Below are 26493 nucleotides of genomic sequence, written 5' to 3'. Positions count from 1 at the left end.
GCGCCTCAAGTTGAGAAAGCCGAACAGCAGCAACATTTCTGTCTGTTACGCAGCCTGCATTCAAAACATGTCGTCCAAATATAGCTGAAGAAATTAAACATAATTCCAAGCTGCAGTCAGTATTTACAGTGTCGATGACACATTTTATGGCGAGCTGAGGGGTTTGTAGTGCTCACTCTTGACATTTGAGAGTAGTAGATTGATGTCTCAGACTCTGACATCAAAGGCAAAAGAAAAAAAAATCAAAGTAAATTTTTATCTTCTTGGTAAACAGGCTACTACTTCCTTTTTGATGAAAACATATTTACTGCTAGACTTTAGCCACAGCATGGTCAAAAGGGGCCAAACAAGGTTTTGGGATATTTGCACTTTGCTTGAAGATTTCCATTTTATGCTACTTCATGCTGACACTCTTTATGTTATTGTAATTTTTACTCCACTACTGGCAAATTGTTTGAGTCATCTAATGGAACACGAAATAGTGGAAATTAGTTATCAGTTTTAATAACCTAATGACATACAGTAGAATAGAATAATATATCACTCACGGGGGCCAGTTCTCTGCAGAAATTACTACTTAAACTTGGAAATTTTAGTCCCAGTAAAATTATAGTTGGAACGCCTTTAGCTTCCGTACCGTGTCACTGTGTTTGCCAGTCAAATTTAATATTTGAGGGCTGTACAATTACAACACAGATTTAAATCAAATTCTTCACATTTAATTAGGCCAATAAAACTGGGCATGCTTACAGTTAGCCCGATTCTGAGCTACAGAGCACTACACACCTACCTCACCTGCTGTTAGATCAGGAGGTGGATAAGGGAGAGATGAATAAATTAGACCTCAGCCACACTGGATATCATGGCGCAAAAAATGTTTGTTTTCATTCCTAGAGTGTGGTTTTATATGACCGATGTGGCTTGGTAGTCACCCAAAGTCTCATTTGATTGGATGAACCTTTGTAAGCACCCTTGAGTGTAAGATGAGTCATCAAAGATTAATTAAAGCATTTTTCGGAAAGAGAAAGGACAGGGATCATGATGTAAAAACACTTTGCTACTGATATTTTGAGATATATTTGGCATACATCAAAAGATAAATGAACAGCTAGCACAGGCATCTGTACTTTCCCTTTGGCTAGATTTGAATACATGACTTGTGTTAAAGTATTGGTTTTTCAGGTATTTCAGGAATTCCAAAAGACAAGTATGAGGGGTCACAAGATGATAAAACAAAATAGAAATTGAAAAACGCATGCCTTTTCTCAAAATTGTATTCATACAAGGAGTGTATTGGTTTTTTGTGAAGTACTGATAGTTCTTGGCTTTTAAAGCTCCTTAAACTCAAACAATCTAGGAAGAAAAGTCCACTGGTACAAATGCTCTCAGGTCATGGCCACACTAAGGCATCACATTCTGATTTAAATGTTACCTTTTTCTAACTGAGCCCTGCCCACGTAGACCCAGTATGGAGGAATAAAATACAGAAATCTTTTTTCCAAACTGAGTTATGGAATGATAAATGATCGCACACTTGTCTGCCACATTGTATGAAGCTGAGTGATAAAATAAAACGAGGGCCCTTAAGTGGAGGGGTAGAGAAGAGAAGTGTCGGTTGTTAAGAGACTGAAAAACTTGTGGATTTAGGTCTCTGTTAAAAAACAGTAGCATGGATATCTAGTGAACTCTGGTTTGCTTGGAGGCCTCTGCCCAGACTAGATTAGTACGAGCTCAGTAGAGGGCAAAAAAAAAAAAACATAAGTGCTTTCTCCATGTGTCATTTTATACAACACATATTACAGGTGTAACAATTGTAACAAGTGCACTCAGAGTGTCACGAAGGGAATGAGTTTGTGAACAGGCAGACTTGTCTGTCACAGACATAGCCCGAGGCCTGATGGTAGAAGGTGAGGACGACAGAGTAATGGAAGGCCCTAAGGCCAAGAGCATTATCTTCTCCTGACTCTGACTGACACTCATTAGGCTGCGCAGTGGAGAGAGGAGGCTGAAAGCTTATTAAACCAACTGCTCAAAAGGCCCTTAATTGAATCCAAGTAATTATAGAGACCTTGCCCATTGTGATATTTTTATTCATCCTGCGGCAAACTCAATCTCTCTTGCATTTGGAACACTATTAATGTTGTCTGCACCAATGTGTGTGAGATTCACACACAGGCCTGCGCTTCAGTATCGACTAAGGCACACATGCACACACACAGTTCCGGTCCCCCCAGACATGTCCCGTCACCAAGACCCCGGCTGCACTTTTAGTCTGTTCTCGCTTCATTAGAATCTGAGGGATAATAACATTAATTGCAAAGACAGTTTAGTTCCTTTGAAAATAGATTACAGGTGTAATTGTTTTACCTGAATAACCCGTAGGCAAGTGAAATTAATTAGACCTTGTGTCCCAAGTCCTAATGTAGCTCATCTCGTTGGCTGGCCCGGCACGCACACACACACACACACACACACACACACACACTAGACACACAAAACATTCAGAGACAGACAACAGATGGATGAACAAACTCACACTGACTTTTCGATTCACACTTTATAAAAAAGATGACAATATAGAGATGTTAGCTCGTCATTAGAATTGGGGGAAGTCAAGACATTAAATCTAAAACCATCCTAATCCAGATGTCCTGCGGTATTGGAACCTTTCAAGGGCTCATTTAGGAGAAAATTTTCGTGGATGTGCAGTATGTGTTACATATTGTGGGTGAATAGTGTCATTGAGGGCATTATCTGTGTTATGTGCACGCTATGTCACACTACCAATATAATTGGCTGAGGCAGCATCATTATTATACTGAACAGTATGTTGGTTCTAAGCGGACCTGCCCACTAACCCTCTATCATTTCCATCAAGGGCACGTTGTGCTTGATGGCAGACATGAATAACACTTTCATCGCCCCTTTAAACAAGCTCAACATTTTTGAAATAAACCTTAATACATTTTTTGCTTACAACTTGCTTCTGCTGCCAGCTAATGATGAAAAGCCCAAGAGGAGATTTATGCGATGCCATTTATTTTTATTTTTATTGTAAGTAACCGATAGCAAGTGTGAATTTCAAGCTGCTTTTCGCTTATTAAAGGCACAAGATAGCAAGGTGTGAAAGAATTTTTACCTCCCGGCTCACATATTGGCTTGTTTAAGCTTGTATTTCTTCCGCCTGCCAAGTCGGAATAAAAAGTGATTTTCTGTTTTGAAAGATATTTTCAAAGAATGGTCTCAGGTTTTGTGCTGAGATACACGGGGCTACGGTGCTGGTGGAACACATTGATTGACAGCAGTAATCTGAGCAGCTGGGGAGGCCTGGAGGAGCCCTAGACACCATGCAATCCGTCTGGTTTCTGCGGGACTCCCAAAATGCCCCGATCCTCCCCTCTTTTCACTGGAGCTGCAGTATTATGCTCTGCTGCTGAGACAGAAGCAGAGAGATGCAAGAAGGAGGGTTTTTCTTCTTTCTTGCATCAGCAGCTGTAACTTGACACCGCTACCTCCTCTTTGGACATGGTCCTTTCGTCTCTTCTCTTCTCCCTCCTCTTCCCTCCAACTCACCAACTCCCCCTCCTCCTCCCGCATCCCACCACATCCTCGCGGCTGACCTGAGCGCCGCTTTCTGTCCCAGTGTTGCATCACACTGGGTGAGGCGCTATACAGTAATTAGCATCAGAAGGACCTGCCTGCTCATCTGCCCGCCAGCCTGCCAGTCAGCTCGCTCGCCGGCCCGCCTGCGCGCCTGTCTGCCTGCCAGTGTTCTGCGAACTGCCATGCCCTATTCATGTCCCATTCATCTATTGTTGAATAAAAGGCTGCTTTCCTCGGGACATCCATCCCTCCGCTGGCCTTTATTTTTTTGTGGCGAGGCACAGGAGTGAGGATTAGCATTAAAAGGAATAGACTGCTGAGGTAGACTCGGCAGGAATGCATGAATGCATACCTTAGTTCTGCCAAGCTGCTTTTATTCTGTTTGGTAGTGATTTTAGTACAGGGACAATTTATGCTTCACACAGGACACCTGTCTCCTGTTTCTCTTTCATTACAAACCTTTTTGAACTCTCTTTTTGTTCTCGCCCCCCTCTCATGTCTCTCTCCCTTTGTCTTTTTTCCCCTTCCTCTATCCGGCTCTCTTGTCACCGCTCAGTCAAGTTCAATCAATTAGCCAATTAATCAATTTACTTTTTTCTCTATCCTGTAGTCCAAAGAGGAAGAACATAAAGGAGATGGAAGATTAGGAAAAAAAAGTCCAATGCTTTGACATTTATTAGCAGAATAGTTGACATTTTGTGAGGGCTGGGTCTTAAAGGTAAGGATTTTGCTTAGAGAGAAACAAGACTAAAAGTCTAAAGGCATGCCAGCAGCTCTGTGAGAATGTTAATATGCTCCTATGTGAGCCCCAGACAACAAGGTTTGGAGCTCAATGTTATTGTCAACATTCTCACAGTAACATGCTGCTATTTAGCAGGTTAATATAAACATCTTAGATTAGTGGTTTAGCATGCTAATATTTGCTAATTAGCAAAAGTCCAACTGAGACTGACAGAATTATCATAAGCTGTATTTAACAAATTAGACTTGTTCACTGACAGTTGCACTACATGAAAAGTTAAAGGCAGAATGAGAGGGATTTATTTGCTGCGGTTTGTAAACACAACATTCAGAGTTGGCCTCTCCTCCCCCAGATTTACTCTCATTTTGTAACGCTATATTTGAGTTTTTTCTATGCTGTTTTCATAACTTCCTCTCGATTGTATGCTCACAATATGACTCCTGGTCTCTACGTTAAAAAAAAATAATAAAAAAATCCAGCCCTCACATGCTGCATGTTGTTGCTAGGGGCTACACACCTATTGCCCAAAGGCTGACATCCAGAAATGTTTGGAACACATCGGGAAAAAAAGAAAAAAGAAGGAAATATACAGGCAGAGGGAAGGGTCTCTGCAGACACAGACACAGAGAGGTGTAGTATGTAGTATCTGTCTTCACATGTTTGTTTGTTTTTAGGAATGTCCTACTCATTCTGCTTTTCCGGGATCCTTATTATAGTCTATCATGAGGGGGAAATTTTATACCTTTACCAAATGTAATAAAATCCATCTGATAGTGATTGAGACATTTTTACACAAAACTGCAGCTGGCAGCCTCATGGTTCTGCTGGAGTCAGGTAGATCACCAGAGTCTTTAGGATTCTTCCTCTGGGCACCAAAGTCCATCAAATATTTTTTGAGACATTTTAGTCTGAAAGAAAATGTTGCAGTGACCGTCGGACACAACAGCACACCAACATTGCCATCCCTTGAGCCACACCTCGAGCATGTCTGAAAAGGAACAGCGTCAGTAGAAACAGGAGCTACTCACAGACCTGCACTCCCTATCTGCGTGACAGTACATGTGATATATGCTGGCTAGCCTGTGGGTGGGCATGGTGTCGCCATAATGGAGTGGTAAGGCCGCAGGCATTATAGATTGAGAGCGAGCGGCCTCGTCCATGAATCTGCCCCTAACTGTTCTTCTGCCTTTGTGGCCGTAACGATCGGCTGGCTCCCCTCTGTCACCATATTTTCTCCATCTTAGTTTAGAAGCAGAGATATATCTCTCCATAAAGGCCGACACAAAGAGGGCTGGAGAGCCTCGCCCGCTCCCTTGCACAAAAGACTTGGGCCTGGTGGTTGATAAAGGCTTATGGAGAGGAGAGGAGCTGATGGCCAGGGGACTGTTGGAAAGACCTATTCTCTTCACACACAAAGACATGCTCTCACTCAAGACACTATCTGTGTGCTGTGACGCTGTTTGTGAATGCGTGCATGCCCCTGCCCTCCTCACTTTCTCTCATCCACCTCTGTTTCTCTCCTTTCACACACACATGCTAACACATACACACACACACACTCTTTCTTTCTTGTTAGGAGATGCTAATATAGCACATGACAAAGCCCCAGTAGACAAAACACTTCCTTTCTATAGCAGTTCATCTTAATGCAGAGCCCATCCAAAGGATTGCAGAAGCAGAGTGTCTTGAAAAGCAGGATTTTCACCAGTGTTCAGTCACTGCTGATGTCTATTCAGTCTGACTTCATTAGCAGGGCGGCCGATCACACTGATGTTTGAGGACATCAGGTTGGTTATTAATTGCTCCCTCTGATGCTGAATAGAACTCCCTGTCTACCTTGACAAATCCGCAGTATGTCGCATAACAATAACGCTTGCTGTGGTTTTTACCTGCAGAGAAATGGGTGCGAGGCCGAGCCATCGACCGCGGCGAGGTCGACATTGGAACCCAGCAGAGCCAGGCGATCCCACCGGGACTTTTTTGGAGGTTTCATATGACTGTGCACCACCCGACCTACATCAAGTTCAACCTGTCCCTTTCACACAACGCGCTGCTGGGGGTCTACGGACGCAGGAACATACCGCCTACACACACTCAGGTAAAGGAGGCTCCTGTTGGAGCATGCTGTTCACCCAGATGGGCTTGTTTGTTGAAGTACCACAGACCACATCCACACTAATGCACCTTTTTCTCTCTGCTCTTTCATTCACACAAAGGCTGTTTTTGAGCGAGCTGACTTCACAAAAATCTCATAACTGGCATTACGTTAAGTGCTTCTTCGAAAACAATAGTGTACATTGCATTATATTTGTCATAATTAATTATTTATGGAAGGAACATTTTGCAAAAAAAAAAAAATGAGCAAATGAAAATCTTTTTGCTTAATACATGTATTTCCTTTTTTTGCTGCCCTCCATACACGGCGTCTCTCTGGCTCTCTTCCTGCTCTGAGTGCTCTAAACTGTGCCTGCATGCTCACTCAAATTGGCTGCGTATGAAAGTGTGCCACAATTTCAGCCAATATGAAAATTGAAGTAGGTCATTTCTGACCTTTCAGCTTTTTTCTCTACAGTTGGATTACCTGTAGGATTATCAGGTATTATACCTGTGGAACCAGCAAAATACTTTGAATTGAATTGGAATAAATAGAACAAAGTGCAGCTCTGTTTTTATTTTAAAGGAATACTTTGTGTTTTCATAAGTAGTAGGTTATAGGAGGTACTTATCCATAGTCAGTGGATAGTAAGTTTTGCTAGTAAGTTAGATAGTAAGTTTTGCTGGTAGGTAGGGATGATAATAATAATTTAAGTTCTAAAATAAAAATAAATTGAAATGAACTTTCAATTTCAGTATTCAAAACAAAAGAAGGGTAAGGAAATTTGATCATATAGCGTCAGTGCGGTTTCCCCATAAAATATAGCTGTTATGTCACACTTGACACTATGTAGTTTATCTTTTTTTTAAAGAACTTTAAATTGTGAATGACTGTTGTCAGCTCTCTTGATCTTATCAAATCAAGACTTGATAGTCTTACAATAGCAATGTGCTGAAGGAATAGTTTAAATGGATATTGAATCAAATTATGACCTTAACCCATTTAGGCCTAAAACGCCTGGAAAAAATGCCTGTAAAACCTCTGGGTGATTTTAAAATAACCCCCGAAAAAAGTTAAGTGTCAACGCCTACTAAATAATAGATTTTTCAGCCTCTGTAGCAGATAAAAATGAATTCAAAAAGGATTTGAGAGCTTATACCTGTTATATCTGAGCTCCCTCCGCTATAGTCGTCCTCCGCCATGATTTCAAAGTTCTGGAAAAGTCCCATGTTGCATTGCGACACTCCCACATGTATTCTGATGCATTTCATTGGCCAAGAGACCCAAAATAGGTGGAAAAAACTACAAATACTACAAAACGACGTATCCGCTTTCCCGGCTTTAATGGTAGAATAACGCAACAGCGCCCTCGGTTTTAATAGTAGAAATGCGGTAATGCTTTCCCGGCTTACATGGGTTAAAAACAGAAGTCTAAATGAATCATGGGTTTGGTGTAAGTAATACACTGTCCACACCAAGTGTGGATAAGCACCTCATACATTCCCATTTCAAAATAAATCAGATCTCTTTCAAGCTAAGTGATTACATCATAATTCAAGTGCAGATCAGTACACACAACAGTAAATAACCCCATTGCCATTCATACTTCATTGCGTTCAGTGGTTCTGAGTGTCTTCAGTACAGTAGCAGGTCGAGTATGTTGCTAGTTCAAGCACTTTCTATGGTTAATACTGTAGCTGAGCAGCCCCCGGCAGCAGAGTTATGACATTGTGATTGTTTTGTGGTTCTCGCGTTTCTTTCTGTAAGCTTTTAACCAGAGGGTGTTTCAACACTGAGCTGACAACACTTCTCTAAGACTAAAAGCTGGATTCGGTCAGTGGCAATAGAAGTTTTTTTGTAATAAGTTTATTGAGAAGATTTGGTGTTAAAGATTTGTTCTTACATGTACTGCACACCACTAGCTATTGAGAGAAAGGCAAACAGGCACACCACAGACACAAAGCTCTCTTTGCTATCGTGGTACAGTTACACAGCCTACAAATTTAATTCCACAGATGTATGCCTGCTCAGGCAGGTCAGGGGTTGTTAGCAGTAAGAAGGAAGGAAGACAACTTCCTGTCACCTCTAACCTTGGCTGTGATCACTCATTTTAAATTCTAATAAAGCCAATTCTACAACACGAGTCTCAATAAACTGAATATATGCTTGTTTTGTCAGACAAGTTTGTGAGCACAAAATAACGATTTGATCAACATCTCAGTGCAGCAGAGCAGAAATTGTTGCTTTCCTGTTTAACAGGTACGAGCCGTAAACAAATCATTTTTTTATACTTGGTCTGACAACAGACACAGAAATATGTAAACATGAACAATCAAATTCTGAGTTTGGCTATTAAAACCCAGTTTAAAAGATGACAGAAAACAGAGGAAGAAGGAGATATTTTGCCATTTTTTCCTCACATGGACAGAGATAAAACAAAAGCAACTCAAAACGTGTGGTTGGGTGTCGTTTTTACAATGGAACAGCAATTTCTGATTTAGTCAGCTACGTGAAGATAATGTGTCTTAGACACATTTCCAGAAACAATACACAGACTAACATTGTACACCATGTAGAACAGCATTGTGCCATGCAAGAAGCACGTATACAGACAAAAATACAACACACACTGAGTCATCTGCTTTTTAACATCAGTGCGCCCCTGCTCTCGCCGGCATGAAGAGGTCTAATTAGCTGTTTTTGACACTAGTGTGACACACAGGCCTCAGGGGGAATAAGACTCAGCGAGCGCTTGCTAGTTCAAGGAGGTTTTAGGATGGAGAGGAGGAGGGAGAGGCGAGGGTGGTGGGGGAAGTTAAAGAGGGCGAGAAAGAAAGCACAGAAAGGTTTAGACAAATGAAATAATAGTCTGTTCTGTTTGAAAACCTGGGTGGTAAAGTCTGCCTATGCCATTAGCAGCACGTCAAGATGTTGAACCAACTGCTGTGGAAGATGTCTGATACAGGACTGAGCTGCCGTGGATGATGATTTTCCTTCCTTTTTTTATTCCTGTTTCGCAAATTCACATCTGACATCCAAATCTAATGCTATCCCCCAGCTTCTTGTATGCAGGCAGTTTTCCAATAGAATTCAATTGGCAGTTTCACAAAGCCCACCCAACAACAGCCACACACCACTGCACAAGGTTTGGCTCACAAATGTGCTGTTGCATTTTGCAGGTTTGTTGAGTTCCCATCTCGCTGATTCCAACTGGATGATACTGTTGTCTGATTATGTGACCGTTTATGTTTTGTCCAGTTCGACTTTGTGAAACTGTTGGACGGGAAGGCGCTGCCCAGGTCCTTGACTGATCCCATCTCGACTGCCAAAGCTCCTAAAGGGCTGCTGCTGAGCGGCCTCCAAGAAACAGGCTTCATTGAGTACATGGACCCCGGCACCTGGCACCTCGCTCTCTACAACGACGGTCGCAACCTGGAGCAAGTGCTGCTCCACAGCACCCCCATAGGTGAGGAGGATAATTACAGATTCACTGAAATTCCTAATTATACATAAATATATATTTATATTGCACCTTTTTATACTATGAAATGCAGCATAAAATATTTTATGATAGATAGAAACAAAACAATAACAGGAGTAGTACTCTCAGGAAGTGTGGAGAAATAACAATACATAATTTGGAGCAATAACAATACATAATTTAACGGGTCCTCACCCCTCCACGCACGTCATTGTGCCTGTGTACAGTCTCTGTGTATATAGGGTTGCTTCCCTCTTGTCCCCTTTGATCTGTTGATATGCAAAAACATAAGGACACGGCCAAGAGTAGTTTGAGACTCATTGACATTTGAAGGGAACTTTTGCTATTATAAGAGTGAGCCCTGCATGGCAAGAGACAGCCGTTCAAAAGGGGAGGACAGCTCCTGTGGTAATGACAGGGCTTGCTAACTGCAGCTCATTGCTATGACACACACGGATGGCAGTGTAAATTGAAGGATGTGAATAATGCAAGAGTACGTGGCTGAATATAGACAAGTGGATAATTACCAGGGCAGTTTCTTCACTCCCACTTTGTCCGGTAGTCCTTAAGAGAATACGGTGTTGAAATAACAAAAAAAACAGAAAAGTGTTGAGAAATGTAGTAGCACAGCAACACCGTGGGGGAACTTGGTAATTTATATGTAGCAGACAGGTGATATGGCAATTACAAATGTGTGATGAACAGATATTATGAGAAGCACTGCATGAAACTCTATTTTGGGATTTCTGTCCTGCTGATCTTTAACTGGCCATGTATAATTTAGTTTGGATGTTATTCAGTAAATGATGAGGAACACTGCACAGAGCTAAACATGTGTATCAACAACCTCTTAAGTTGTAAGCCAATCAGTAAACGGCTCCGTGGTGCCAAAACATTGTACTGTAGACATCTTTCATCGTCATATTGACAGAGACCTTTATATAATGACTGACAGCATGCGACAGCTAAACACAGATTTTATTTCAGAGCTGTCAAACATTTGTTGACACGTGTGCTGTCTATAAAGTCTGGAATATACCAGGCCTATTTTGAGTCACATATTTGGAGCTTCATGTAAACAGGAAACAGCAGTATTTACCAAGAGTTAACTTTCTCTTTCCCTCTTGGATAATCAAAACAAATATAGACACAACAGATGGGCTCAGGATAGCAGCCTTTCGTCCACTTAGCTTTTCCAAATAATTAATCAACTGATTTGGCTTGAAAGAGGAAAATAATATTAATGGATTGATGTCAAAGTTCATTTCACTGCCCATTTACACCTCTAACGAGGGCTACAAACAGACTCTGCATTGTTTTGGAGGCAGAAAATCAAAACCATTGAGCTACAATACAATAAATTCTAATAAGAGACACAGTATGCTGCGGCCCGGAGTGGAGCTTTTTATGGGGAGACGAGGGAGAAATGAGATGATCTCTGTCGGGAAATTGAGCTTTTCCGCAGCAAATAGTAACCGGATACAACAGAGAAACACAGAGTATAAATAAGAGAAACGTCGTAAAAAATAAATAAATAAAATGAAATATAATCAATAGAGTGTATGAGTATGACACGAAGGAAAATATGAGAGCATACAGAATATGAAAACAATACATGAAATGATGCTGATGTGCAAGAATGTTGTTGTTTCTCCAGAAACAAGGGGACGTGCAATATGAAAAACTAAGTTGGTGTTGCCTGCAAGAGTAATGAGGTGTGTGATTACATGAGACAGGAAACTCTGTCATAGATAATCACTATAATCATCATCTCGATAAGGTAAAAAGAAGAAAGTTGTAGCAGAACAGTCAAAGCTGCGTGTGTCTGGTCATTTGACCTGTATCAGTCAGGAGACATTATGTTGTCCTGTCATCTGTTCACTGACCATCTCACACACACACACACACACACACCCGGCATCCAGTTACATTTTAACTCGGTGCTGCTGCTGAGTAGGATATAAAATTGTCGGCACAAATGCTGATATATATACTGTAATATGTGCTGATATGAGTATATACTCTATTCTGCAGTCATTTCTCAGTGATTCTAACTATAATGTATACACATTTCACGTATACATTTGAAGAAAAAACATCACAAAAGGTGAGAAGGACATCTGCGAAATTGAAAATAGACTTTGTTATGTGGATTCAAAACAACTTTTCCAACCAATTTTCTCCAATTTGTACAGAAAACCAGCAGCAGGTGCAGAGAAAGCCTTCCCGCCCCCCCTCCACTGTTATTGACATTTACTTGTGACCCACAAAAGATCCGGCTTAATGGTACCTGCCATTTCGCCACCTCCACTCCAGGCCTATCTTCTTTAATTCTACTCAGCCTGTACCCAGGCAGAGAGCGGTGCTTCCTGCAGGGCTATTAATTATGCATAATTGCTACACTTCAGCTGTCATCACACATCCTCTTGAATATTATATCTTTTACACAATGGCCAGCAAAAGCGTAAGAAAAAGTTTCATGTCGATACCTGGAACTTTTAACAAAATAGATGACAAACAAAAAAACACACAAAAAAAGGATGTTAGCTTATGGCTGGATGCTTCTAGTTAGCTGAGCAGCCATTTCATTTTTTCATAAAATTCAAGGGTCGTAAAGCATGGCTGAAACTTTACAGGCTCATAAAGTACAATTGCAATGCTTATTTGACCAATCAGATCACTTGGCTGGAAGCACCCATTTTATAATAGCATTTAACTGCAATAACTTGTGGCATGAGTGATTTCTAACTGGAAAGGGTTTAGTCAGTGGAAAGAAGCGAGTGGGTGTCTCACGGATGCTCTCACACACACACACACACACACACACACACACACACACACACACACACACACTATACTGTAACAAATGAAGACATGGCCCACCATACATTACCTGTTAATTGCCTGGAGATTTTTATAGTTGAGACATTGACCTGAAAGATACGGCACTTATATCACCGTTACAACCGTGCACCTTACAGCCCTGCAAGCTTTCTGACTGATCAATCATCTCTGGATTAAAAAAGGAACTCTGTGACCTTGCAGATGAGCTTTTTTGTTCATTGCATGTGTCAGGTGCCAGATGCAATATTGGAATTTGTATATGCAACGCTTTTTCAAGAGAGAAACAGACACATGCGGAGAAAGGTTTGTGAGTTCTCCTGACTGTGTGGGAGAAAAGATGATTGCCACTCCTTCTCTCCATCAGAGTGACGATGACGGGTGATGGAGGTGAAAATGACTTTGGTTTCTGTAGTGATGCGCTGCTGTGGAGGATAACGCTGTGCTGCCGGCTACTGGCAGGGCCTGTCTCATTAGCATGTGTCACACGCGCCTCAAGGCGAGTGTCACATAATAACTTTGCGTGCATGTGTTTGTAAATGTGTGTGTGTGCGCGCGTGTGAGCGAGTTATGCCACAGAAGGATTTGTCATCCATGCTCCCTGAACAGAGCGAGCCAGGGGACTGCAGTGGTTTGACTCCGGAGTCGATCCCCTGTTCAGAGGAGCAGAGCAGGACGGCACAGGGTCAAACAAAGGATGACATCCTTGACACCCATTTTAATTACTCTATCTTGCTTAGATAGAGCTCGCCTGGCACAAGACAACCAGCACAAGCAGCACAGTTCAAACTCCAAACTCTGCCAGCCTCCTCTCCACCAGAATCTTCCATCTGGAGTAGAGCTGACAGAACTGAGCAGACTTATATAATGCTCTGAAAGCACAAAAGTGCTCTCCCTCTTTATCTATCTTTGCCACGCTGTCTGTAACCGCAGAATGAGATCTGACATGATGGACATATCAATGGGAGGAAAGGAGAACGGTAAAAGGAATGCAGCTAATTGAAGTCCAATGGAGGAATATGATGAAATGCACATAGCCTACAGAAGAAATGATGCAACACACGCATCCAGATGAGACAAAGCTCTAGTAGGAACAAGCATCACATTGATCTTCTCCACGTCGAGAGTGTAGCTACCGTGGCGACGCAATATTAGCCATTCTCCACTAACTTGTGCACTCACAATGTCAGATTTTATGTTGCTCAATCTCGTTCCAAACTGCGCCCTTGTAAACAGTTTGTTGATTAAGCCTTGATGTTTGTAAATTTGCACGCAGTGTGTTTCCAACCTGTAATGCAGTATAATGTGCTTAGTGCTACTGAGTGTAAGTGAGTGCTTGGCCATTCCCCAGAGAGTGATAGCAGCTGGATCAGACTAATCTAATATAGCCCCTGAGTCTGGGGAGCCATCCATTGCTTATCAGATCTCTCATTCAATAACAGAGAGCTATGCCAGCTTATGAGGTTACATGTGGAATATTTTCAAGTTTTTTTTTCTCTGCCTTTTATGTCTGTTTTATGAATGTGCGTATGTGTGTGTTTGTGTGTGTTTGGTTTTGCAGACTCAATGGATGGCTGCTCCACAAACTGTAATGGAAACGGAGAGTGCGTGGCTGGACACTGCCACTGCTTCGCTGGATTCTTGGGTCCTGACTGTGCCAAAGGTAAGAGATGTCTGATAACAGATGAAACCGCCAAAGCCAACAGTTTGTTAGTATGTCTCTCAATACTTTCCAGTGTTTCCTCTAGGATTTGTCCTCAGCAGCTGGGGGACAGACTTAGGATTAGGGTTAACAGAAAGTTTGCTGATCCCGAACAGCCCCGATTCCCTGATGGATCAGCAAACTTTCTGTTGCTGCTGAAGTAGTCTCCTAGTGGCGGAAAGTGAGGCAGAGGGACCCCAGGCTGTGTTTGAAATATTGTCTCATTTATGGTTTGACAAATCCTAAATTCATCAAATTCAGCGCCCCATTTTGCTATTTTTGAAGCTACTGTTTATTTTGCAGGACCCATGTGGGTGCAGTTTCAATAGGACTGCACCTGTTGAGGCTTTCATCCTTGTTTCTAACAGTGAGGAGAAAATGCTGCAGTTGTTTATTTAGTTGTCATGACTTCATAAGGGATTGACATCCTGTCAGTGTTCCAGATGCTCATCCTCAAAGTGAAGAGCGAGCAGATGACCGTTCGTTTGAGTTCAGTGGAGCGGTCAGCTCTGCAGAGTCGTGTAATTGCGACGTCATGACATTTCATAAAATTCTTAAGCAGTGGAGGCAATGTTTATAACAGAGACACTATTTTCTGACCTCCCTCCCCTCGCTGTGACACTCAGCCCAGAGCCATTCACTTCTCTTGTCGCCTTTTCTAAAATGTATGATTTCACTTTTAAAAAATGTTACTCAAAGAGGAATAACTACTGTATAATCAAGACCCTATTTTTAACTATGAACACCCTTGCTGGAGAAGCGATTATTTGCTGCACCAGGGCTTTGTCACGCAGATTCTCACCTTTTCTTTGCTGACCGGTCTAGGTGCTATAAAAATACCATGAACGTTTCGAAACTGTGCCTTCAAACGAGCCTCTGTCGGGATGTGATGTCACAACTATACTATAGCAAAGAGGAAAATGCCTCTACAGTGCCATTACAGTCAAGCTGACCAATTAAGCAGACCATTCATCAATTTCTCAATGTGTCAGTTCTCCATAAGCATAACACAAAACTAGTTATCCTGTTTTAACATGTAATCTTTCATGTTGTAACTAGAGGCCGGCCGATGTATCGGGCCGATATCAACGTCTGTTACTTGTATTGGCATCAGCCTAGAACAACATACACATTGTTTGCTATCCAACTGTTAATATGTTTTGTTTGTTTTGTTAAAAATGTTTCTTTTTTTGTTTAAATTGAGACTTGTGTAACATTTGTTATCATTGTGTCATTTTTATCATGTAAATGGAGGTAGAAAAGGCAATATCAGCTTCAAGAATCGGGCCAAAATAATCGTCAGCACATATCGGGGAATCGGTTAAGACTGATGTCAAAATAATCGGTATCGGCATCGGCCTTAAAAACCTGTATCGGTCGACCACTTATTATAACGTGATGAATTTAATTGTTATAACATGAAACAATTCAACTCATTATTATGGAGAACTGATTAATGAATATAAACATGACGATGATGAATATGGCTCATTTATCCAATTTGAATAAGTTCTACTTCATGCATGGGTAGAGACAAGGCGGGATTCTGCTGTTATTGGAATAGTACTCCTTGTTTTATTTCATTCATTTCCCACACCAAATTACCTTGTTTCCTAGTAAATTGTTATTGTTATAACAACAACTTTTCCCATTATATGTGATACAAATCATTTTTTTTATTTCCTGATATGGCAGCAGTACACTTCCACACACCTGTGGTCTTGGTTCATTCAGTATAATGTATCATTTCCACATCACCAACTCCACGAGGTGACTAATAGAGTCATGTGGACTCACCACTCAGCTCCCATAAATTTCTCTTCTCTAAGTTTTCATTCACCAACTATTTCACATGACTTTCATTAAACTGTTTCTCAAGATATAACACTACCTGCACATATGTTTCATAACTCAAAGGGCACGTCCCTTGCAGATGTTAATTTGAAACATCTGGCGGAAGTGTTGCATTATATTGACAGCAGCTTCACAGCTTTAAAATTGTTAGAGTAAGATAACAATGGAGTACTAGGGCACAGAGAAATAAGCTGTGGTTTGACTGATTAAATAAAATAGAACATCTTCCTTTCACTGCAACCTTTCCATATCATCTTCACAGCTCTACCTGTGTCTTTAACTCCTCTCCTACTCATCTTTCATTTCTCTCTCTGTATCTTCTGTATCTTCTGTCTCCCTCTTGCTTTCTCTGTCTCTGTTTCTCATTCTCTCTCTCCCTCTGCCCTCTGTAAAATTATTGTAGTTGTATCTGTCTCATTGTGTAGAAACAGCTGATACGATATCACATTCTATGATTTATTTACGCTCATCATTTATTCATTTGTTCCTCTCATCCTTGCTCATTTGCTCATGTTATAATATTCTCCGTTTGAAAAGTTAGACAGCTAAGTTTTGGCAAGAGTTGTAAAAAGTGAAGTGTGAATTTATTACTGTGGGGTACAGAGTGTTAGATTTAACAAAGGATCAAACAAACACATAACACATGCCCGCTCGCATGAACGCACAGGGCCTTCACTGCAAATTATCACAGAAAAAAGGCGTTGGTTCTGGATCGTCTTTCTAATCCATTTGAAGTCTGGAGCTGCCATACCTCCTCCAGCTGCAACGAGGAGGGAGGGGTGGAGGGTGTAACTGTCAGCACGTCATCAGGCGCTCACTGACTTTATTCTACCTGGCTGTCATTACATTAGCCACACAGCTCTCCATCTCTGCATGGAGATAGCTCTGCTTTCCACCCTCATTCTATAAACCCCTAATGCTCCTCTCTCCTAATCTTCCGTTTTCACGATTGTTTTCACGGCCTGTTCAGAGCAAGTGAGGTGACGTTGGGGGGATTTTCTACAATTCCTGGGTTGCCGTGGTAGCCAGGCTCAGGTGGTGCTTGAGTAAATTGAAACAGCGTGAGGGATAAGCTGGAGTGTGTGTATACGCGCGTATGAGCGCGTATGTGCGTGTGTGTGTGAGAGAAAGAGAGGGAGACAGAGGCTGCTTGAGGATTTGCTGAATCCGCGCACTAGCTGAGATAAGAGAGCGTAGCCCCACTCACGGTAGGTTACTGCGGTCTCCCAGCTAATATACTGCAGCACTCTGTGTGTGTGTGTTTGCATGTGTGTACCACCGAATACGTGAGTGTAATCTGTGTTTGTCCTGTTGCAGATTCATGCCCTGTGTTGTGCAGCGGAAACGGCGTGTATGAGAAGGGGAGGTGTGTATGCCTGGCAGGGTGGAAGGGGGCAGAGTGTAACGTGGAGGAAGGTCAGTGTATCGACCCCACCTGCTCCAACCACGGCTCCTGCATCCAGGGAATCTGCATATGTAGCCCAGCCTACAAAGGGGTTAACTGTGAACAAGGTAAGAGGTTTTACACTCAAAAGTCAAGACACACACCTCGCAATGTCACACCTGCACAACAAAAGATGGCTCCACTTACACATTTAAATGAATGACTTTGCTATTTTTGATTAATGTTAGCATTAGCTAACACTATTCAATATTTTAATATTGACAATGGATCAAATGACTGTGTGATTTGACAGGGGTCCCTCGTAGTGTCAAACCCACAGAGAATTATTGACTCTGCAGCCCCGGTCAGCTCTATGGAGCTCTTGAATCAGATCCAGCGACTTCAGTCAAGCCAATTTTAATTTATATACCCCCAAATCACAAATTTGCCTCAAAGAATATGACACCAAATTCCAGCTGGGATTGGCTCCAGCCCACCGCGACCCAAGTTCAGAGAAGTGGTTAGGGATAATGAATGAACGAATATGACACCCTGGGGTGCTCACCAGTAGAGCGCATACCATGGAGGCTTAGTCCTTTTAGAAGCAGGCCTGGATTCAAATCCAGCTCTGAGCCCTTTCCTGCATGTCTTCACTCTGTCTCTCTGCTGCTATCAAATAAAGCTGTAAAATGACCAAAAAATATCTTCCAAAAAAAACAGAGTGAATATGACACCCTTTGTTCTTAGACCATTACTCTGGATAAGCAAAAAATCTGAAAATTAAACCTTTTACAGGGTAAACATGCATCATTGTTTTGCTGTTGACCAAATGGCAGGCAGACAAAGGTAGCAATTAGCCTGGGAGCATAATAGAACATTTAGCTTTTAAAGAGGCAGATATTTCTCAGAGTTGGTGGAGACCAGAGCAGAGCTATAAGGAGAGTGAAATATTGGACTTACATTCATCAACACGACTCATAATGAATGCAAATGTTGCTAAAACGTTAGCCGTGACAACTTTTTTAAGTGATAAAAGTCAGTGTTGTGTTTTCTACTTGTTCAATTGGCCCAGAGTGGCCGAACCATTTGTAACTTTGTACTTAATTGATATGATTTGCATTAGTTAATTGAAATACATTTCATATAGATAAATCTCCATTCATCTTCTTGTCATTTGGGATACCATGTTGAGGGACGGGGTGCCCTGAGGATGACCGCTTCTCTTCTATCACCCTCTTAATCTCCTTAACACTGGGGTCCTAGTATCCACGGTAGCAGATCTCTGCGCTGCAACTCTGCTGCTGCTGTAAGGAGTATGTATAATTGTAGTGTCCATTGTCCAACTAAGGTCTGATAATAACCGTAGTATTTACAACTTGGAGAGTTTTTTATTTTTATTTGATGAACGTGGGGGCTGAAATAGGAAAATTAACTTTAAAAAAAGGCAAAACAACATGCAAAACACAGAGTGGGGGCGGTGGGTGGCGATGACGGAATCTGTGTATGCCTGAACACTGTAACACCGTTTGCCATGGCAAGCCTACTTGTCAGTGTCATAATTTGACAGCATGTCATATTGAAATGTATGCATACGTATGATTGAGGTGCACATTCTCACCCTACATTATTTGTACAGAAATACCCGTTAATGTGTGGGAAATGGCTTTCGGATATGCATGTTTTTTTGTGGGTACGAGTCATATGGCTCCAGGAGTCTATATACCCTTGTTTGTTTTGCTTTTTTATCCCCAGCCTATATGTGTTTTTGCTCACCATGGCCCCAGCTAGACCTGGTTTTTATTTGAGAATTTATTTTACTGCTAAAATCTGCAGAACTTCCTCTTTCAGGTGATGCCCATCAATTGTAAATGCCCATAAATCCACATAGAAATCATTATAATAAACACTCCTTATAACTCAAGTTATTCCATGAAATAATTTCTCATCTGGGTGATGTTGGCTGTTGATCCACGGGTACAGTGCAAACAGGAGCAGCTGGTAGCTAATTCCGCATGACCTTTGTTGGTGCAGATATAGAAAATGTAAGCACAAATGTAGACTGCAAAAAGAGAGTTCAGGTATTACAGAGCCAATTCCCTGACTGCATGCCAGCATTATAATGCCCTCTTAACAACCGGGTGGAGAGCACTTAAAACAAGATACTCCGTCTATTCATGTACAAATTGTTTGTGTGTTGAAAAGCTAAGTACATACAGGCAAAAAACCTAAAAATAGTGTCAAATGTGTTTTTTTCCATTAAAGCAGTTCTAGCATAGATATACTAGCACTTATATGTCAAATGATTCAATTTCTAATCAACTTAATATTTTATTCTGAAAAATAACAAACCATTGTTTTCAGATACTATTTGTTATATACTGTGGTCAAGTCAGAAAAACTATAAATACAGTGAGTGAAAAATGGCCTAGGGTGAAAAATGACAAGAATATAAATGATTCAGGTAGCCGAGGTAGCTGAGGCACCTTCCACTCATACAGGAAACCAGCCGCAGGCCTCTGTCACTTCCTCCCCTCGAGCTGTCCATTGTAAAACCACCCAATAAATTAGCCAAAACAAACAAAGCTGTGATATCTAAAACAATTATGATGTTACACTTGATGATAACCCGATGGGCACAGCTGTCCCAAAGACCGCCCTGCTGTTGCCTCCAGTATCTCGGTCTGTGGAGACTAAATCAGGTGTTTGACCTTGAGCGGCGGAGCTGAGCTGAGCCGAGCTGAGCCGAACTGTGCTGAGCTTTGGCTTGGCGCTCAGAGCTGTAATTACACACACTAACACAGCGTAGCACGGACCACCATGACACACACACACACACACACACACACACACACACACACACACACAAAGCAACCCATTTCACCCCTTATCAAAGCCTCAGTTCTAAGTGTCCTATGAAGTGTAATGTTGTGGAACAGATACAGGGATTGTAGCTAGGGTGGTTAACTCCTGGATGGGATGCAAAGAACACTGCTTTCATACTCGGTGAGCTGATGATTATAATGAGTCCTGCACCCCCCTTTTTAACGCCCCCACCCACACGCTTCCACTCTTTCCTCTCACCTCTGACTCATTCTTGCTTTCCCTTTTGTCCTCTCTCTCTCTCTCTCTCTCTCTATGCAGTGGACTGCGTAGACCCTCAGTGTGGCGGACACGGCGTATGCGTGCGCGGGGAGTGCGTGTGCTCGGCAGGCTGGGCAGGAGTGAGCTGTGATGACCCGCTGCCAGCCTGTCAGGAGCAGTGTTCAGGACATGGCACCTATCTCCCTGAGTCAGACACCTGCGCCTGCCAGCCCAACTGGACGGGACCAGACTGCTACACTGGTAAGACCTGAGGATTATTGTTCACCCACTGAAAAAAACACAGAAAATTTCAACTGCACATCTCTAGTTTGCCAGTGTTCTTGTAACACGCATGGTCTTGCCAGATACTATTTTCTGGGGATTTGATAGACATGAGAGAGAAATATGGATTGGAGCCACTCTTGTGAAATGGGTCGGTGTGTGTGTGTGCGCGCGTGCATACGTGTGTGTGTGTGTGTGTGTGTGTGTTCACATGTGTGTTTTTGCACTTTCTTCATGCTGGTCGTAAATGAGATTTCCCCTCATGACTCTCTGACGGCAGCCCCCACTTGCAATAGCACTCACTTTACTGTGCATTTATAGTGTAGCACTCGCGCACACATGCTCATGCACACACAACACACACACACACACATACACATACACACATACACACATATTCCCTTCAGCTAAATGAGGAAAAAAAAGGCAGGCGAGAAAAAAAAAAAGACCTCTATTCTCACTTTGCTGCAAGGCCTTTCAGAGACTGCTACTCTGAGGAACATTTAGCTTGGCATTTAAAAGCTTGCTGATGTTTATTGCGGACCCCTTTACCTGTACATATTAGTCAGTGTGTGGTTGTTAGATATGGTTGTAAAAGATTTCTTACATCTACACCCACCTGAACTTTCCTTTGCACTCAGTAAACTCAACCCGCTTAAATCGTCCACTGTTCTACACCAGTAGTGAAGACAAGGCAGCGAGTTAGCTATTGTGTGTACTGTAGTGTCTAATCTATAGATTGCAGTACTCTGCAGTACGCTGTGTGGATGGTGTCCTTGTCCTTGAAGTGTAAACTGACAGAGAGGAAAATAGCCATTATAGCTCTGACGTGCCTCTGTTTTCAACACACTAACGCTGCTGTTGGGAAGGAACCGCCTTACCATGCTCACCAACCATTTGCAGGCAATTGGCATTAGCTGCTGCTCTCAGGTGTATGTATGCCTTATTATAGTGATATAGCCCGTGATAATGATAGACCATGGCTGAATATCTGAGATATGAGCGGCCTCTCTCTACCTGCCGGGCTTTTAATCAAAAGGACCCAGCGATTCTACGTCCTGGTCTTGTTGAAGCATAGCTAAGCTAATGTAATTCTAATAGAGAGCTGAAAAACTCTCCAACTTTAATCCACTTTTTCCTCCCCTCTCCATGCTATGTATATTTAAATTGAAATAACTTTTTACTGCAGCTGGATAAGTAGTCTTTGTGTGCCTCCAGCACTTTGCTCTCTTTACTGATGGATGAGGCTTTGCTTCTGCAGAGAGAGAGAGAGAGTGTGTGAGAGAAAGAGAGAGAGAGAGAGAGAGATGGTGAGGAGCACCGAGAAAAGGAATTTTAAAGGGATGTTGCAAGAGAGAGGGAAAGGGATACTGAAAAGAGAAAGCTGACAGAGACAAAGATGGAGAGATGAAGAAAAAGAAAAGGTATTAACATGCCCACCAAATCTGATCAAAATGTCAGAAAAGAATAATAGAGCTGAATTGGAGTCCCTGTAGTTTAAATATGCGGTGCAAATACGAATCATTTGGCTGTTATTATGAGTCTATTCACTCTTCCTCTCCTTCAGGGAGCTCAGCTATTAGAGGTGGGAAGATTATGTATTGTGAGAAGGAAGACTTTTTAGTCTCTGAGGTTATCCTCTTCTATCGCTAGTTTTTTTTTTTCTTCTCTCACCTATATCCGATAGCTCACCCCCAATTCAGAAATTCTTGACTTTTTTGCCGCTCTCCATGTCCCTTGTGCCTCTTTTTCTTTTTCTTTTCTTCCAACACTCAATTCCTCCATCTGCTCCCCTCCCTCTCATTCTCTCTTTTCCTCTCACACTTACACACTTTTTTTTCTCACGCATATCCCCACCCACCGGCCCACCAGAGCTGTGCCCGGTGCCATGTGGCAGCCATGGTGTTTGCTCAGAGGGCCAGTGCCAGTGCGAGGAGGGTTGGATTGGCGCTGCGTGCGACCAGAGAGCGTGCCATCCTCGCTGCGAAGAACACGGCCAGTGCCACGACGGGACCTGCATCTGCCAGCCTGGCTGGGAGGGAGAGCACTGTAACATTGGTGAGCTGTGTGTGTGTGTGTGTGTGTGTGCGCGTGTGGGAGTGTTTAATTATTCCTTGTTATATTGTGATTAGTATGATTAATAGGATAAAAAAGGTGTCACTGTATTGGAATAATTTTCATTTACAATTGTTTTCTCTTACTCAATTCTCACCTTTTTTTCCCTCGCAGTTACTCATGATTTGGACGTTGTCGTGAAAGGTAATTTATCTTAATTTAGGATTAAAATTTTATAATATGCTTCTCCAACATGCTCACCAATGCCCAATGTGTGTGTGTCTGCGTGTGCGTGTGTGTGTGGGGGACACACCTTTTCAGACGGTTGCCCAGGGTTGTGCAGCGGGCATGGGCGCTGTACCCTGGAGCAGAGCGGCTGGCGCTGCGTCTGCCAGGCTGGATGGAGTGGGCCTGGATGCAGCGTTGTCATGGAAACTGACTGCAGTGATGGAACAGACAACGACGGAGGTGACATTCTAACATCATCTATCATTTTCTATCTCTTTTTCTCTTTCTTACCTCTTTCATTTCTGGCTTTGTGGCGGATTGTCCATTCCGTTCCATTACTTCTCCTCCTGTTTCTCCTGCTGAAAATCCGCCTCTGCATCCCTCTGTGTTGTCCCAGTCCTGCGGAGACTCCTGTAGCGTCCCGCTGGTCATTATTATATTGAATATGTATTTGTGTGTGTGTGCGTGCTCGTATTTGTGTGCAGTGTGTATGTCTGTTTTTCCTCTTATCACAGCTAAATGTCTAATATGCATACCACCTGCTAGGATAAAAGGCACTCAGAGAAATTTTCTCAAGTCTAAATACAGCAAACCACGCAGAATAGATTTCTACTTCTTTGGTTATGAGGTGTTTGGTGACAGGTGAGAGGTGTGCGTCACTCAGCCTCGTTGCTCTATCCTCAGGTGAATAGACAAGAAAGGAACATTTTGAGGAGTAGCAAGAGCTCTGCTCATTTCCCTGCATTTCAGTCCCATCTAAGGCGCTTATCCAATACCTAACAAGTTTTTAGAATATAGTGTAATATTACATTGCTTTCGACTGGACCCATTCATTCTGAATCATCAGATATTCATTGTGGACATGCCCGTTAAGCCGGTGTTGTAATCCATCATTGCAAACAAGGTAGTGTCTCTTTTGTTTGGAGGAAAAGCTTCCGCTCTCTGTGCATGGTTCCACGTTCTGTGATGACTGGCGTTTGAATCAGTGCACACAGCAGCGGGGAACCTCAAACGCATACATACTTGTTTTTTGTAGTCCTTTTTTGAGCTGGCGCGCGGAGCTGATAGCTGCAATGTAACCCTTTTTTTCCCTGCACATTGTTTACCAAAGCTGCATGACTGACTGAGCCAACACTTCAGAAAAGTCAGTCAGACGGCTGCTCAACACATGAGTTACAGGTCCTTTCCCAGGATTATAACCTCAGAGCCGTATAATAAAAAATGTCTGGTGGACTATAAAATAGTGGCTGAATAAAGGAAACAGGTCATAGCAGGACTGTGGCCTGCCAACAGCGTAGGCACTGGTGGTTTTTATTATATTTATCGATTATGTCATTGTTCTGATTATCTTTATTTATTAATGGATGTTTCATCTGCGGTGTTTAATAAATAAAGGACTCTCAAACTGTGCATCCAATACATTCACACATTGTATGTTAACCTTTTCAACTAACTACAGTCATGGAAAAAAATGATTAGACCACCCTTGTTTTCTTTAATTTATTGTTATTTTAAAGCCTGGTACAACTAAAGGTACATTTGTTTGGAAAAATATAATGATAACAACAAAAATAGCTCATAGGAATTTAATTTAAGAGCTGATATCTAGACATTTTCCATGGTTTTCTTGATAATGATTTTGGTCATAGTGGTCCTCACTTTGTCCCTTTTTAAAGTGGAATTCCACCGATTTTAAAGGGACAGTTAACCCCAAAACCAAAAATTCACTTTTTTTTTTCTCATGTTGTTAGTGCTATAAATCAGTCTGTCTTGTTTTGGTGCTAGTTGCCAATTGTTGGAGATATTTGTTTGTTGCTGGAGACGTCTGCCTGCTCCTCAGTTTAATTGAACTTTATGGCACACAGCTTGTGGTGCTCAAGGCGGTGCTCTAAGTGCCATATAGTTTCATTAAATTCGAGTGAAAGCAGACATCTTGGCAGCCAATATCTCCAGCACTCAAACTCACACCAAAACAATCTATATTGATAAATAGAACTACAGGTAAGAGAAAAGTGTTTTGGACATAACCTCCTTGGCAGAGGACAACAGACAAGACAATAGGATTTTAGAGTTTAAATGAATATTTCAAATTAGATTAGAAAATCAATGCAATCAATCGATCTGCCTATTGGGTATAAGGAGCAGTAAATTCCTGTAAGAGTCCTGTAATCCCTGTGAGGTTGCAAGATTCCAGGAAGTCACCGTGCCTCGCCAATAAGTAGTCATATAACCCCCCATAAAACCACAGATTGCTGTTGTGGTTTTTGTATGGATTAAACAAATGAGTTTTTTAATCAGTGAGCTTTAGAGGTCCTTGTAGGCAGATTTTATTACCTTTTGAAGAGAGGCAGTCGAGCTGTTTCCCTCTGATGAAGCGTTTATGCTAAGCTAAGCTAACTGGCTGTAAATTAAAAGGACAGATGTGAGAGCAGTATCAATCTCATCTTACTCTCTTCAAGAAAAAGAGCATTATTACCAAAGTGCCTTATTAAAAGGACTTGGGCACCGGCAGGCAGGGGGTGTGTGATAGAAAGGTGCTGTTGTTTGCATCATGGGAAGTGTAGGATCCTGTGTGTTTATGCAGTTTGAGCCATACTTGGACTAAAAGACAGGATAACTCTGCCTTTGCTTCTTTAAATATGAATATTTTTTATCTGTCTCTTATGAATCCCTGACATTATGAAAGTGCAGTGCTAAATTGCTAGAATATCCTGTCAATGCCTATGTGTTGACTTAATTTAATATCACATTTTCTTTCTCTCTGAATGAGCAGGAAAGTAGAAGTGGTGAGTGGGTGAAGGGGGGACAGGTCTCTTCTCTCCACTGCAGCAGAAATGCAAAAAGCAATGTACATACTGTAAGGCATTATATGGAATCATAATGCCATATGCATATTGATGTAGTGTCTGCTCTGTAGGAATCAAACTGTTCAGTTTAGGGCTGATTATGCTGGAGAAAAGACTCACTAACAAAGCCTCATGGAGAACACTTACACTTCTCTTATCTTTCCGTCCTTCTACCTCTCTGCACAGCTTTTGAGATACCATAATTTTCTACCACACAATTCAGCCATCTCCCTTAATTGGCAGATATACCGTAGGCTCTCATACCCTTCTCTCACAGCAATCTTTTTGTCTCTGAAGAT

General features: G+C 42.0%; 1 protein-coding gene across 1 annotated transcript in view; it reads left to right on the top strand.

The window, feature by feature from the left end:
* Positions 1-26493, top strand: part of tenm1 (teneurin transmembrane protein 1) — a 202630-nt gene that overhangs the window by 100746 nt on the left and 75391 nt on the right. Inside the window, exons 7-14 of the mRNA XM_059345783.1 lie at positions 6241-6443; positions 9699-9906; positions 14324-14425; positions 17636-17830; positions 20844-21044; positions 22938-23123; positions 23295-23324; positions 23442-23588. Coding sequence (XP_059201766.1) covers positions 6241-6443; positions 9699-9906; positions 14324-14425; positions 17636-17830; positions 20844-21044; positions 22938-23123; positions 23295-23324; positions 23442-23588 — 1272 coding nt within the window. The remainder of the gene's footprint in view (positions 1-6240; positions 6444-9698; positions 9907-14323; positions 14426-17635; positions 17831-20843; positions 21045-22937; positions 23124-23294; positions 23325-23441; positions 23589-26493) is intronic.

Source organism: Centropristis striata, chromosome 12 (genome assembly GCF_030273125.1).
Source record: "Centropristis striata isolate RG_2023a ecotype Rhode Island chromosome 12, C.striata_1.0, whole genome shotgun sequence".
NCBI classification, from domain to species: Eukaryota; Metazoa; Chordata; class Actinopteri; order Perciformes; family Serranidae; genus Centropristis; species Centropristis striata.
The sequence above is the reverse complement of the archived record's forward strand: the minus strand, read 5'-3'. Positions and strand labels throughout refer to the sequence as shown.